The sequence below is a fragment of the Elaeis guineensis genome, chromosome 9 (assembly GCF_000442705.2).
Source record: "Elaeis guineensis isolate ETL-2024a chromosome 9, EG11, whole genome shotgun sequence".
Lineage (NCBI taxonomy): Eukaryota > Viridiplantae > Streptophyta > Magnoliopsida > Arecales > Arecaceae > Elaeis > Elaeis guineensis.
Window position 1 is genome coordinate 87879624 of NC_026001.2, and position 14116 is coordinate 87893739.

General features: G+C 33.9%; 1 protein-coding gene across 1 annotated transcript; it reads right to left on the bottom strand.

Moving 5' to 3' along the window:
• Window positions 1-8831: 8831 nt before the first annotated feature.
• Window positions 8832-13743, bottom strand: LOC105051169 (norbelladine 4'-O-methyltransferase). Its single transcript, XM_010931479.4, has 5 exons — window positions 13459-13743; window positions 13086-13165; window positions 10802-10946; window positions 9593-9724; window positions 8832-9321 (listed from the first exon to the last, which is right to left on the bottom strand). Exons 1-5 carry the CDS (start codon window positions 13513-13515, stop codon window positions 9028-9030), a joined length of 708 nt encoding a protein of 235 aa, XP_010929781.1. The 5' UTR covers window positions 13516-13743; the 3' UTR covers window positions 8832-9027.
• Window positions 13744-14116: the final 373 nt, after the last annotated feature.

Sequence of the window (14116 nt, forward strand, 5' to 3'; positions counted from 1 at the left end):
ACTATTGTTGGCAATGACACCATACTCTATCGCCTGAATAAGAGATTTATTTTCTAATTCTTAAGCTTCTAAGAAATGAAAAAATCACTAAGACAATAACCAATAATATGGTTACAATTAATAGCATATACCAACATAGTTACATCAAAGTATGCTCTAAGCTTAAGCAAAAAAGAAGAGGGGAGATACAAGCTTGTAGTAATGGAAGAATGTAAATAACCTTAGTTACCCTAAAAGCTTAAGCTATGACCATATTAGGCTTAGTAAATCCATCTTCTAACATGCAACATGCATTGAACACTTCAAGGGTTAAATGAGTTGGGTCAAAATGAGAATCTACTTGACTAGATAAATAATTACTTCGAGGGGACTTGAACTCACATTCTCCAAAAATCTGAGCTTTGATGCTATGTTGGTGTCATGCCTCAAACCCACCATGCGACACCGCCATATGAACCGTAGAGCAACATTCTAAAGATCATATAAGACCTTAAGATCTGAAACAATCTTAATATTTATAAATAATAATGATCTAATTTTATAACAATTAGTAAAATTTATACAATTATCAATTCAATTTCTTCAATCATCCAACTAGATATCAATGATGCTCTATATATTCATCTATTCATCCATGAATCTAAATCATAGCCAATTATGAGCATTCTGCAACTTTGAGAAGAAAAAGAGAAATAAAGAGGGAGGAGCTTGACAACCCAGTAAGAATTCCATCACACATATACCAATAAATAATATAATTCAAAAATAATGAATGGGTAATTATCAAAGAACAATCATAGTCACAAAATCTCATGTCAGCTATGTAATATAACTCAATGGTTATAAAAAAATCTATCATGAATCATATATTATCACAAATCCATCATAAATATCACGTGTTTGTTCCTATGACTCATAATTTATGTTTCATTAGCCTTTTGTAAATCAATCGTTATCTTTCAGTTGGGACTAATCATGATCATGCTTCAACCTATGACTGGCAAACCATCAATCATGCTTCAGCTCATGATGGTAATCCAAAATAACCGTACTTTAGTCCGTTGTGGCAAATCAAGATATCCACGCTTCAACCCATGGTGATAAACCAAAGTGTAATGATTTGGCCCATGATTGGCAATCCAATGTGTCACGATTCAGCTTGTGATCGGCAATCTACATTATGGCTAGTTCAAATCCTCTTATATATTTAATAGTTTATTCAATTGTTTGTATCATATTTTTTTGTTCCATTTCAAAATATTAGATATCATGTTTCGAGCAATCAAAATTATCAACATGTGATACATATATAATATAGAATTATATATCCAAATAAAACTACAAAATCATCATGCATGGTATAAAAACATACGTATAGGTGATCATGTAAAGAGATTCTTATTTCTATCGATCTCAAGCTCAAATACAGCTATTGATCAACCCTTCGATCTATGAACTTGAGATCAAGATATTTCTACTCAATATCTTGTACAAATAATTGTACATCTACATAATCAAGATTAAACATAAAAATTATAGATGATTATGGATAGTAAAAAAATCATGATAAATGACCCTAATACTGTAGGTCCACGACTCCTCATAGGATTAACTAATCAATTTGAGCATACCTAGACATCCGGAACCTCGCTAGTCTATAGGATTTCTAGAGAGAAAAATCCATGCAGAGAGAAGAAATCTAGAGAGAGAAATTTTAGAGAGAGAAAGTGGAGAGAGAAGGTAGAGGGAGGAGAGAGGGAAGAGAGAGGAGCTATCTCCCCTTTTTTCTTTTTTCTTTTCTTTTCTTTTTTTTTATTTTCTTCTTCTTTTTCTTCGTCGAAATAGGGTAGCCGAATCCTTTTCTCCTCCCCTCTTCATTCGGCCATGGCCATAGAACACTGGCTGATGGCCAACGATAGCACTGGATGCCAACTTGGATGTGACCCTGACAGTGACTACAGCCATCGATGATCGACAAAATAGAGGAAGAAAACTCAAAAAATAGGGGGAGACCCTATTCACAATGAATCCAATGGCTTACCGGTCTTAATTCGATGACGGCAAGGTTAGAAAAAGGAGGAGAAGAGAGAAGACATCACCTTGATCTAGCAACGCCCATGATGAGGGATTTGGTGATCTAAGAAAAAAGGATCACTATTTATAGGCATGATTAGGGGTGTTTTGGTCTGGTTTTTTAGAGGGCACAATCCTGGTGTTCAACAAAAATCTAGAGAGAAGAAGACTCCCAGTCAGAGTCCTCTTCCTTACCCCTTTCATGTATTTCTTTTTTTCTTAATTTTTCCACCCTTGCTTTAAGATTCATGCGGGGGAAATTTGTGGATCTAGATCCTCACATTCTCCCCCCCCCTAAAATAATTTTGCCCTTGAAATTAATTTGCTTAAGGTATAACTTTGAAAATACTTAATCTCTTATGCCATCCTTAAGCTCCGATGTAGTCTTCCTCGTGAAGTACTCACTTCACAAAATCTTGATATAAAAAAAATTATGTGGCATTTTAAAACTAGATCCTTTCATCCACAATACATATCACATTATCTCGTTCTCTTTCAAATGAAAACTAATATCTCGATCCTGAATTAAAATTCATAATTCTTTGCCCATGAAATATATTGCTCTTGATTAACTCCATGTAGAAATCAAGTTTAGTCCAATCTACTCTAAATAGTTTAGAAGGTGACTTGAGCATCGAACACCCTCCATGATCTATAGCCTTCTTTCTTCTTTAAATCTTCATATGATTCAATAATTAAACTTTGTATGTTAGAAAAATCTCAAGCCCTTACAATCATATGGAGTAACAATGTTAAATCTTGAAAAATGAGATCTATGCTAAAGCATTTTAAGTTTGAGCCTAACCAAAGAATCGTCAATCTGTTAATAATAAACTTTCGATGTCCAAGGTTCTTCTTGACATTATCTATAATAAAATAATCTATTGGCAAACATTGTACCACTATATCCAGCTTATTTCAAGAATCAATAGCATTGTCCTTTCATTATCAATAAAATCCTTCCTTAGAAACTAATATCTCCCATCATAAATATCTTTTGAATCAAAGAATTAATATTTCTAATTAGTTCAAACCACCACAATTCTGCTGTACATTCTGATCTAAATTTATCAAATTTTATAGATTTATCAAATGAATTCTGACAAAAAATATCACTTTACATCAATATCTAAAAAAAGATCCAACCTTTTAAATTTTTAGATTTAATTAGAGCGAAACTTTGAGTTTCTTTATCCTTGCTATGCCTCATGCATATCACATTAAGATTAAACTTTTATCTATTTTCTATGTTTGAGACCATTATGTAAGCTTTACCACTCATCTAGAATTTAATACATCTAGAATTAATATGAAGTGAGTTAACCTTGAACTACATGACAATCAGTGAGACAATTCCAAACCAATATTTTTTTTGTAAAAAGATTAACTCAAATCTCCAACAAATTTGAAGATCTTAAGTCAACATCTCATCGAGTAGAATCAATTTGATTATTTCTTATAAAACTTCCTTCACCATGTTCCTTAGCACATATCAGCAAACCTACCTGAAATCCTTCCTCTTCTATGTTAAACTCATATAAGTTTCTCAAAGTCAATATCTATATTTAGTTTAACAATAATAGCAAAATATCCTAGATCTACTCAAAAAAGTAAACCTTCGACTTGAAATTCAACATAATCCAAAAATCTCCAACAAATATGCAAAAAAATCAATTAATTAAATTCAAATATGATAATTTAAATAACTAAATATTGCATCATGTTGGATGGATGTCTGGCCAGGACACCACCTCCCAAGATCCTTTCAGTACCACGCAATGCAGCAGGAAGAAAGAAGAAACAAAACAAAAGAAAAACAATCAAAATACGTGGATCAGCCACAAAAGGGCTCGCCTCCACGGGGCATGCAAACTTCACTATGAAAAAGAAATTTTACAAGAGGAGACCTCACCCTCAACCCTTGTACACCCAATTCTTTCTCACCTGAAGTTCTCCTTACAAAAGCTCTCTCTCTCTTGGAGACCCCTGAACTCCTGAAGAGCCTGGCGACCGCTGTCCAGGAGCCTCCTGCTCCTTCTCTCTCAGCACTCTCGCCTCTCTCTCTCTCTTCTGGTTCGTACGACGGCGAGAAAACCAACCACACCCTCCTCTGTTTCGTCACAGGCCTTTTTAAAGGTTTAAACAGAGTTTAAACCTAATCTAATTAGGTTTAAGAGTCCTAAACAAGCTAAATCAGCATCCCAGACCGTCGGATCAAGACTGGGAGCCACCGGAATAGTGCCGTGGACCGCGAGAAATGCGTGGAAAATGCCCACGCGGTCCACAGGCCACGCCGTGGACAACCCGGTCCACGGTGGACCGGGGCAAGAGGGCCAGCAGGCCGCTGGCCTGGGCCGGCCCGCGCACGCGGGCCTAGGTCGCGCCTGCGAGCGCCTGGGCCGTGCGCCCGCCTGGGCCGCGGGCCCCCACCGCGCGGGCCTAGGTCGCCATCCCGGGCCGGCCTGGGTCGCGCGTCCCGCGCGCCGCCGCCTGCGGCCACGCCGCTGCCGCCCGCCGCCGGTCGCCGGTGGTCCTCCGCCACCTCGATTCTTGTGCCGACTTCAAAAGCTCGTATCTCCTCCATCCGAGCTCCGATTCAGGTGATCTTGGTCTCGTTGGACTCCGTTTTTCGCCGCGAACCTCACTGTGGGCTCAATGTGGGCTGAATCTCGAGGCGTCAAATCCTAATACATCAAGATGTGTATAACATGTCCTCGTAATAAAATCAAATCTACTAATAGAATCAAATATATTATCCATCTATATATGAGTTTCATACATAATTCTCTTGTAGGTTCAACATTCAAAAAATATTTTTCTCTCGTACGATGTAATTTTTTCTTAGACCACATCCTAAACAATTTTCTTTTAAATAAATCTAAAATTACAATGATCAAACAATTAACATCAAAATTAGAAAAATCATCATGATTTTCTCTAATATCAAGTTTAGAATTTCAAATCATCTAAATAACAATTGAATAAGTATATTCCACAAAATATATCAATATATCCCATTTTGTCTCAGGGTCAATATCTCTCTTATTTAGGTCAAACCTGGCTATTGAAATTCAAGATATAACTTATTAGTTCTATTATACACATCATATGTCACTTATGCATAAATTTCATCACAATATCTATTTATTTGAAATCCAAACTTTGAATTTTTTTTGCTACTTCTATCATATTCTTAGTGATCATAATTTTATGCTCAAATATCACTGAAATCACAATTCCTAGTGATTATAATCTTATACTCAAATACTACTTAAGTCATAGTCCCTCGTGATCATAACCTAATCTTTGATATCATTCTATCATATCCCGGATCCAGCATCTGGGTCAACCATAGGACACGGTTACATGAATCCTAAAATGATATTCTAGAGATCATGTAAGACCTTAACATTCGATACCACCTCAATATCTATAAATAATAATGATCTAATTTTATATCAATTAGCAAAATTTACATAATTACAAATTTAATTTCTTCAACCATTCAATTAGATATCAATAATACTCTATATATTTATACATTCACTCACGAACTCAAACCATAGCCAATCATCAACATCCTATAACTTTCAGAAAAAAAGAAAAATAGAGGGAGATAAGCTTTATAGCTCGATAAGAATCCTATCACACATATACCAATATAATAATGCAATTCAAAAATAACGAATGAACAATTATCAAAGAAAAATCATAAGTCATAAAATCTTGTATTAAGTATGCAATATAACTTAATTGTTATATAAACATATATCATATTGAATCATATATTATCACAAATCCATAATAAATATCTTATGTATGTTCATACGACTCATCGTTTATGTTTGTTAGCCTTTTCCAGATCAATCATCATCTTTTAGTTTGGATTAATCATGGTTACACTTCAATTCATGACTGACAAATCATAAACTATGCTTCGGTCTGTGGTGGCAATCCATAATAACCATATTTCAGCCTATGGTGGCAAATTAGAATATTCATGCTTTAGTCCGTGATGGCAAACCTAGATATCCATGCTTCAGCCCGTGATGGCAAACCAAGATATCCGTACTTCAACCTACAATAGTAAATTAGGGTATCATGATTCAGCTCATGATTGGCCATCCAATGAATCATGATTCAACCTGTGATCGGTAATCCACATCATGGCCAGTTCAGTTCCTTTTACAAATTCAACAATTCATTCAATAGTTTGTGTTACATTTTTTGTTCCATTTCAAAACATCAGATATTATGTTTCCAAGAATCAAAATAATCAACATATGATACATATATAATATAGAATTATATATCCAAATAAAATCAAAATCATCATATATGGTACAAAAACATATATACAAGTGATCATGTAAAGAGATTTTCATCTTTACCGATCTCAGAATCAAGTACAGCTATTGATCAATCCTTTGATCTAGAAACTCGAGATCAATGTGTTTTCACTCTATATGTTATACAGATAATTATACCTCTACATAATCAAGATCAAATATAAAAATTATAGATGATTAAAAATTATAAGAAAATCATGATAAACGATCCTAACACTATAAGTTCAAGACTCCTTACAGAGTTAACTAATTAATCTGAGCATACTTAGACATCTGAATCTTCTACTGGTCTATTGGATTTCTAGAGAGAGAAATTTATGAAAAGAGAAGGAATCTAGAGAGAGAAAAATCTAGAGAGAAAATAGAAAGAGAAAGTGGAGAGAAAAGATAAAGAAAAGAGAGAGGAAGAGAGAGAAACTCTCTCTCCTTTTTTTTTTTTTTTTTTTTTCTCTTCTTTTTCTTTATGAAAATAGGATATCCAAATCTTTTTTTTCTCTCCCTCTTCATCCTACTATGGCCGTGGAACATGGTCGGCAGCCAACGGCAATGCCCAATTGACATGACCGCAGCAGTAGCCACAACCATCAGTGATCGATAAAACAGAGGGAGAAAACTTTAAAAATAGGGGTGACCCTTTTTGCAACGAATGTAGTGGCTTACTAGTCCTAATCTGGCGACGGCGGGGCTAGAAAAAGGAGGGAGAAAATGTCATCTTGATCCGGCAATGCCCATAACGAGGGATCCAACGATTTCTCTTGCAAAATCCCAAGGAAAGGGCTCCTAACAACTCGGAATCGGCAACTATTTCTCAAGAGATTTGGTGGTGGAAATTTGAGAAAGATGAATCATTATTTATAGCCATGATTAGAGGTGTTTTAGTCTGATTTTTTAGAGGGCACAATCTTGATGTTTGATGGAAATTGGGAGAGAACAAGACTCCCGATCGGAGTCCTCTTCCTCCCCCTTTTCATGCATTCTCTTTCTTTTAAATTTTTCCATCCTTGCTTTAAGATTTGCATGAAGAAATTTTTGGATCTGGATCCTTACAACATGAACAAGAAAAAAACAAACCAAGTATGACAAAATGTGCAATGTAAATTAAGCTTTATGTCATGGTCCCACATCACTGATAAAGAGGTGTGATATAGGTTCACAAGCTTGTATCCGATAGTTTAAGTTTTTTGAATTGTGAGTGATATGATGGTACGAGAGACCATACCTTACAACTTTCTCAGTCATGTAGGTCTCTGTAGAAATACTAAGGCTGAGCACGGGTTGGATTCGATTGAATTGAGAGAAAAATTTTATCCTATCGAATTCTATTGGATTGAAAAAAATACAATCCACTATCGATCGTTTATTATGTATAAACTATTTGAAACCGAAGTAAACCATTTATAGTAGATTTAGATGAGTTGTATTGGTTTGGGCTTCAATGTTGATCCAATATTGATTCTAAATCAAATATTGATCCACTTAAATTTATTTACTTTTTTTTTATCAATTTAATGCAAAAAAATCTAAACCTTATAAGTTACAAATTTTGAATTTATTTTTGAACTAGTATAAAATAAAATTAAAAAAAAATAATTTACTCATCCAAAAGCAACTACATTTGAAAGCTTTCACTTTAGAATTGTCTCAAATTGATGTGCTTTCATCAATAATTCAACATTCATATTCTCATGAATCTAAATAGATAATGAAGTTTTTTTTTAGAATGAAGTATTAAAGTCTAAATGACACCACTTCAAAATGAAAATGAGTTTGTAAAATACTATATCAATTGTATTTGATTTTATATGCATTAAAAATGTAGGAACCAGATCCAACCATAAATAACTGATTTTTTATGGATTTCAAATCAAATTTATCTAATTTATATTTTTCATTCGATCGAAATTGATATTTATTGAATCAAATTTAATAATTTTTTTTGGATATCGATTATTTGCTCAGCTCTAGATACCAGGATCACATAGGACGTAGGCTAGGGGTGCCCCCTCCCCCTTCTCGTGGAGAAATTATTGCATGCATCAGCCACCACGTGGGCAAATCCAAGAGCATATGCACGGTGGATGGTGCGCAATCGGGGGAACCGGTGAAATGCAAGGGGGAGCGTGGCATGTTATCCGTGGGAATTCATGCAGCCAAATCACACCTGGTGCATGCAATACGGAGGCCTTCTCGAGGCATCATGAAGTTGGGTAAGGATATTGTCATACTTGCACATCAAACAGAGAATATTTTTTCATCCAATTAAAAACGAAAACTAATCTATAGAAAGAATATCCCAAAACTTTACTTTTTTTTAATAATCAGAACACACTTGAAGGATATAATCAAACCACATGATTCAATAAGATGCCTACAAATGATGTGATGCAATTACCAAGGAAAAAATATCCATACTAAGAATATCGCCAAACTTTATTTTTTAATAATCAAAACACATAAGAAGTGTACAATCAAACCACATAGTTCGATAAGATGCTTACATATGTTGTGATCCAATCAAAGATGAAAATTTCATAGCAAGAATACCCCCAAACTTTATTTTTTTATAATTAAAATATACATGAAGAGTGTAATGAAACCCCAAAAGTCAGATCAGACGCCTACAGATGATGATTCCACCTCCAACACAAACATGTGACATCTCAATCCGGGAGTCAGTAGCCAAAAAATGATTAAACTTTAGAAAGTAGTCTCTGACTTCAGCATCATACTTAGAAATAGGAGTACCCACTGGAGCAACCATACGACCAGACCAAAGAGTATCATCATAGACAATAACTCCTCCAATCTTCACAAGTTTAAGTAAGCGTTCATGATATTCTCCATAGTTGAACTTGTCAGCATCAACAAATGCAAAATCAAACAACTCATCTTCTTTTACCTACAGTTATCACCAGAAATCTGTAATCATGATCGTATAGTAGTAACTTCCTATATAGAAAGTTTCACTTACAAATTGTCTTTTAGTTGAAAGTCCAATGATAGTTTAACCATACGGTGGCATTTAGTTTTAGAGCAGAAAAAATTATTTTCCTTTCCAGTGTTAAGCTCTTTTTTATTAATTAAAGACACATATTGCTTTTATTGCTAGAGCAAAAGATAATTACTATGCACCATAGAAAATATTACACTTGATATAGAATGAAAGTTACCTCCTGAAGCATTTTATCAAGAACAGGGAGAGCTTCTGATTCAATAAAATTAATCTTGTTTTCCACTCCCGCTCTTTGAATAAATGGTAGTCCTATCTCAAAGTATGATCTGTTAATGTCAATTGCTGTGACCTACAACAAAGTATGAACAAGAAAGATAAATGGTCATGAATACTAAATTTTTATAGCTCAGTTTTTTCAAATATATTGATTGTGGAGCATTGTTTTTCTAATATGCATTGATAACTTCAACAATATTGTTTAATCATAAAATTTTGCAAATGTGTTTAAACATATCTTTTCTGAATTAACTCAAAATATATCTAGTTTGATATAAAATAACTAGAAACATAATATGGACTAGACTAGGCATTAAAATTTAAATCTTTAGTAAAAGATCTTTTGGTGTCTATAATATACAAAAAAAAAAAAAGGGAAGGGATTTTCCATTTCATCCTTCACTTTTTGCTTTACTCTCTAGACTGTAGTTTCTCAAACACTATCTTTAAGCATATATTGAATATCAGCTATATATCCATTTAAAAGAATACACATTTAATCTTTTCTTTATCTATTGCTTACACGTGTTTCCATAAACATATTAGTATCTCAATAGCAACCCTGTCTCTAGCTTGAAATAGTATTTAAGATCTAAAACACAAGATGAATGAGCAGTAAGCTATTTTTAAACCTGCTCTAATTCTGGAACAATAAGCTACTTCTACTTATGTGCGTATTACGTGGCACAATATCTATGTGAAGCAGAGGTGTCAGGTTTAGAGATTAAAGCAATCTCAGTGTGTACATTGAAGGTCCATAGAAGAGGTATATTTTCTATTCTAATATTTTCAGGGGTGAAGATCAAAACTAGCAGTATGATTTAACTTGGATGAACCATCAATCATTAAATATTTTACCAAAAATTTTAATGTAGTATGTTGACTGACTTTCTCTAAACATGTGTTTTGGTTAGGCTATAACTGAACACTAAATTTTCAGTAAATATTTATGATTCCAAATCCATGATGGAGCATTTTAATCCAAAATATCTAATAGGGTGATCATGATCTAGGCATTATAAATGCCCAAACCCAAAAATCATATGTTTAGTGGCCTCACACCTGTGCTTAAAATAGGTAATGAAACTTCTAGCAAATAGAAACAAGTGAACACAGCATTATTTAATGTTGCTAAGGGGAGTTGAAAAACCTTGCCATCCTCCGGTAATGCTAGTGCTGTCGCAAGGAGTGAATAACCTGTGAACACACCAAGCTCAATTGTCTTCTTTGCATTCATGAGCTTTAGAAGCATAGAAAGATGTAGGCATTCCTCTGGAGGCACCATCCAGAAATTCCTGCAATATCAAAATATTTGAAAAAGAAGGATGCGGAGCTGGGGGGGCATTGTCTAAATACTAATTATAATCAACTCACATGAGGTTAAGTGTTAATAGATCACAATTTAGAACAAGATATATCATCATTCAATTCATTTAATATAGTCAAAATGCCCTGTGCTATCCTATGATGTGTGCAACTTCAACTTTGACCCATCTTTAAAGAGTTAATTTTATTTACCATTCATTACACATAACTAGTTAGAGATTGAATCTCCCAAGTAGTTACTTAAACAATTCACTAATCATCTAGCTTCGGATAGCTAAATAAATCTAGCATTGTTACTTAAGATTTTCGAATAAAAAAAATGTACAATATTACTTTGAGGGTCATAATCAAACACTTTCTCAAGGATGGAAAAGCATAAAATCAAATTATATTGATATAGTTAATATATTGTATGGATATGATTGTAATTTCAAATTCACATTATACAATAAAGAAAATATCTTGTCAACTATTATACTCTACAAAAAATTTAAAAAATTTCTCACTATTCTCTGGAATGATAAAAAATGCTAGGTCGGCATTTCTTGATCATAGATAAAAATCTTATTTTAAGCAAGTTAGCACATAAGAGTATTAAATTTTAACAACATTTAGGACCCATTTGAATGATTGGGTTGAAAATTCTATAGAATTTACGAATTAGACATATGCAACCAATAAAATTATAAGATTATAAGCTGAACTATACCTGTATTTATAAGTATCTAGAAGTAGTTTTGGAGTGGGCCGACCCAAATCCTATAAGGAGAAAAAAGATCTACAAAGATCTTTTTTTATCCTTAGAGAAATTCTTTATACATCGGATGCGGTGTAGAAAAAATGCACAATCCCATCTGATTGGGCCACATACTACTACTTTTCAATGTGTATTTAATACTTGTCATTCCATTTTTTCGTTTGAAATTTTGAATAATGAAAATGCCCCTCTTCTTCTAAAAAATTATGACATCCTGTAGTGATATTATGACATCATACGGTGAAATTATGACTTCCTACATAGTATGTTATAATTTTTTCATAGAATATCATAATTTTGGTAGGGGTATTTTCATCATTTAAAAATTTCATAAATTTTTCAACGATGAAGGCACTTTCCTCCCTTTATGATATCCTATGAAAAAATTATAACATCCTGTGCAGAAAGTAATAATTTCACCATAGGATGTCATAATATCGCCATAGGATGTCATAATTTTTTCAGAAGAAGAAAGATATTTTTTTCATTCAAAATTTTAAATAAAAAAATAAAATTATGGACGTTAAATGCACGTTGAAAAGCGATGACTATATGGCTCAATTAGATAGGGAAGTGCATTTTTCTACACCGCATGTGGTGTACAAAGAATTTTCTTTTATCCTCATGGCATCTAGGCTAACCCGCTTCAAAACCACTCCTCGGTATTCATGAATATAGGACCAACTCAACCTCTAATCTTATGATTTTGTTGCTTATGATATCCTAACTCATGAATCTTATAGGATTTTCAGCCCAATAATTTAGATAGACCTTTAAAATACTGGACGGTAGTTTTAGATACTTAACATCATACTCTATACGCTATCACATAAACGGACAATAACACATTATAATAAAGATATAAGGGTGAGCCTAAACGTTTATCGGTTCCTACTTTACAACACTCCTCTAAACAAAGAAGAAAGAACCGACGGTACCCAAAAGAAAAAGAAGAAAAGAGTTAAACATAGAGATGGGGTAAGTGATGCCCTCAGCTTTGGTACCGGTCAGAGTAAAACAGAGAGATGGGGTAAGTGACGGGAAAGGCTCGTGCCCAATCATAAAGAGATGCATCAATAGCATGGATAAAACCACAAGATATTTTCAGATTTTGTTCTTTGATTTATACTATTTTTTTCATAGATATCTAAAATAACTACATACCAATCACTTTTCCAATAATAACTATTAGTAGTATTTTCAAGAAAAAAAAAATACTAATAGTACTAGGAGTAGTATCACAGGTATAACATTCATAACAATGTAATCAAGCCATTTCAATGGTTTATAATTTAATGTTTCCATTAAATTAAATAGTTAACATTCCACAATATAAAGGTTTAGAACTTGCCACTCTTTTTTCTTAGTCACCTCTCTCAATGCCTTAAGTTGTTGATGCTCTCGTGGATAAACACTTGCCTCCAATATATACTGAACAAAAAAAAAAAGAGAAAAGATTAGTTAGAAATAAGGAGACGAAAAACCTCAAAAAGAAAGAATGTTCTCTTTATTTTAATCTTAGCAAAAGTGAAAATATCCGGAGAAAAGAGAAACCCTCTTTTTCTTATCTTCCCTTGTGTCAAAAATTCTCTTCTTTTCCTCTTTCTTCTCTTGCATCCCTTCCTTTTTTTTTTTTTTTTTTTGTTTATCCTTTTTTTCCCCTCACATCTGCTGTATATCCCAAAAGAAATCGTGAAGAAGAAGTAGAAGAAAAGAGAAGTGACCTTATAAAGGGCATCATTCTTCAGGAGATGTATTGCATGTCCTGGCGGGGGATCCATTAATGGTCTTCCTGGTTTCCTTAGGCGATCCCAAAGGGAATAGAATGGAGATCTATTAATTTGGCACCCTCTCCTTCCTCCCTATCTATGCCTCATCCCCATGGGGTTGTAACTTGATCCACTAATATATAGAAAATGTTTCTTGATGCCTAATCAATCACCATGAAGGCAACTCCTTGACCTTTGCGCCTCCAAAGTGGTGGTAGGTGAGGCTGGGGATCCCTACTGATCCAATGGGTAGTGTTCCAGCCTTTGTCCGATTTCAGTAGTCGGCCTGGAGCCGACTAACTGCTGCATCTGATGAATAAATGTGAGAGATAATGTGCTATCATCGTAGAAGATATACATAGTCAAGATCAAAAATAAGAGTGAAGAGATATCGGTGAATGGTGGCACTGGTCTTCACTTGACATCGGAGAAGATGATGACCTATAAAAGAAGTTATATCAAAAGTGGTTCCGATAAGGATCTTCTGATGCTCAAATCAGTAAGGTGGTTTGAGAAAAAAGAGTAGTAGAATCTCTGAGTTATATACATTGTGTACCTGGAGAGATCCCTACTTATCTCTATTTATACAGTGAGCAAAATGGATGGTGAAATG

Bases quoted from the DNA above. Each gene is read 5' to 3' on its own strand.
- LOC105051169 (XM_010931479.4), bottom strand. From the start codon at position 13,515: ATGGATCCCCCGCCAGGACATGCAATACATCTCCTGAAGAATGATGCC. The intron at 13,166-13,458 runs GTCACTTCTCTT...TTTTTTGTTCAG, and splicing joins AGAATGATGCCCTTTATAAG to TATATATTGGAGGCAAGTGT. The intron at 9,725-10,801 runs GTTTTTCAACTC...ACTTTGTTGTAG, and splicing joins CATTACCGGAGGATGGCAAG to GTCACAGCAATTGACATTAA.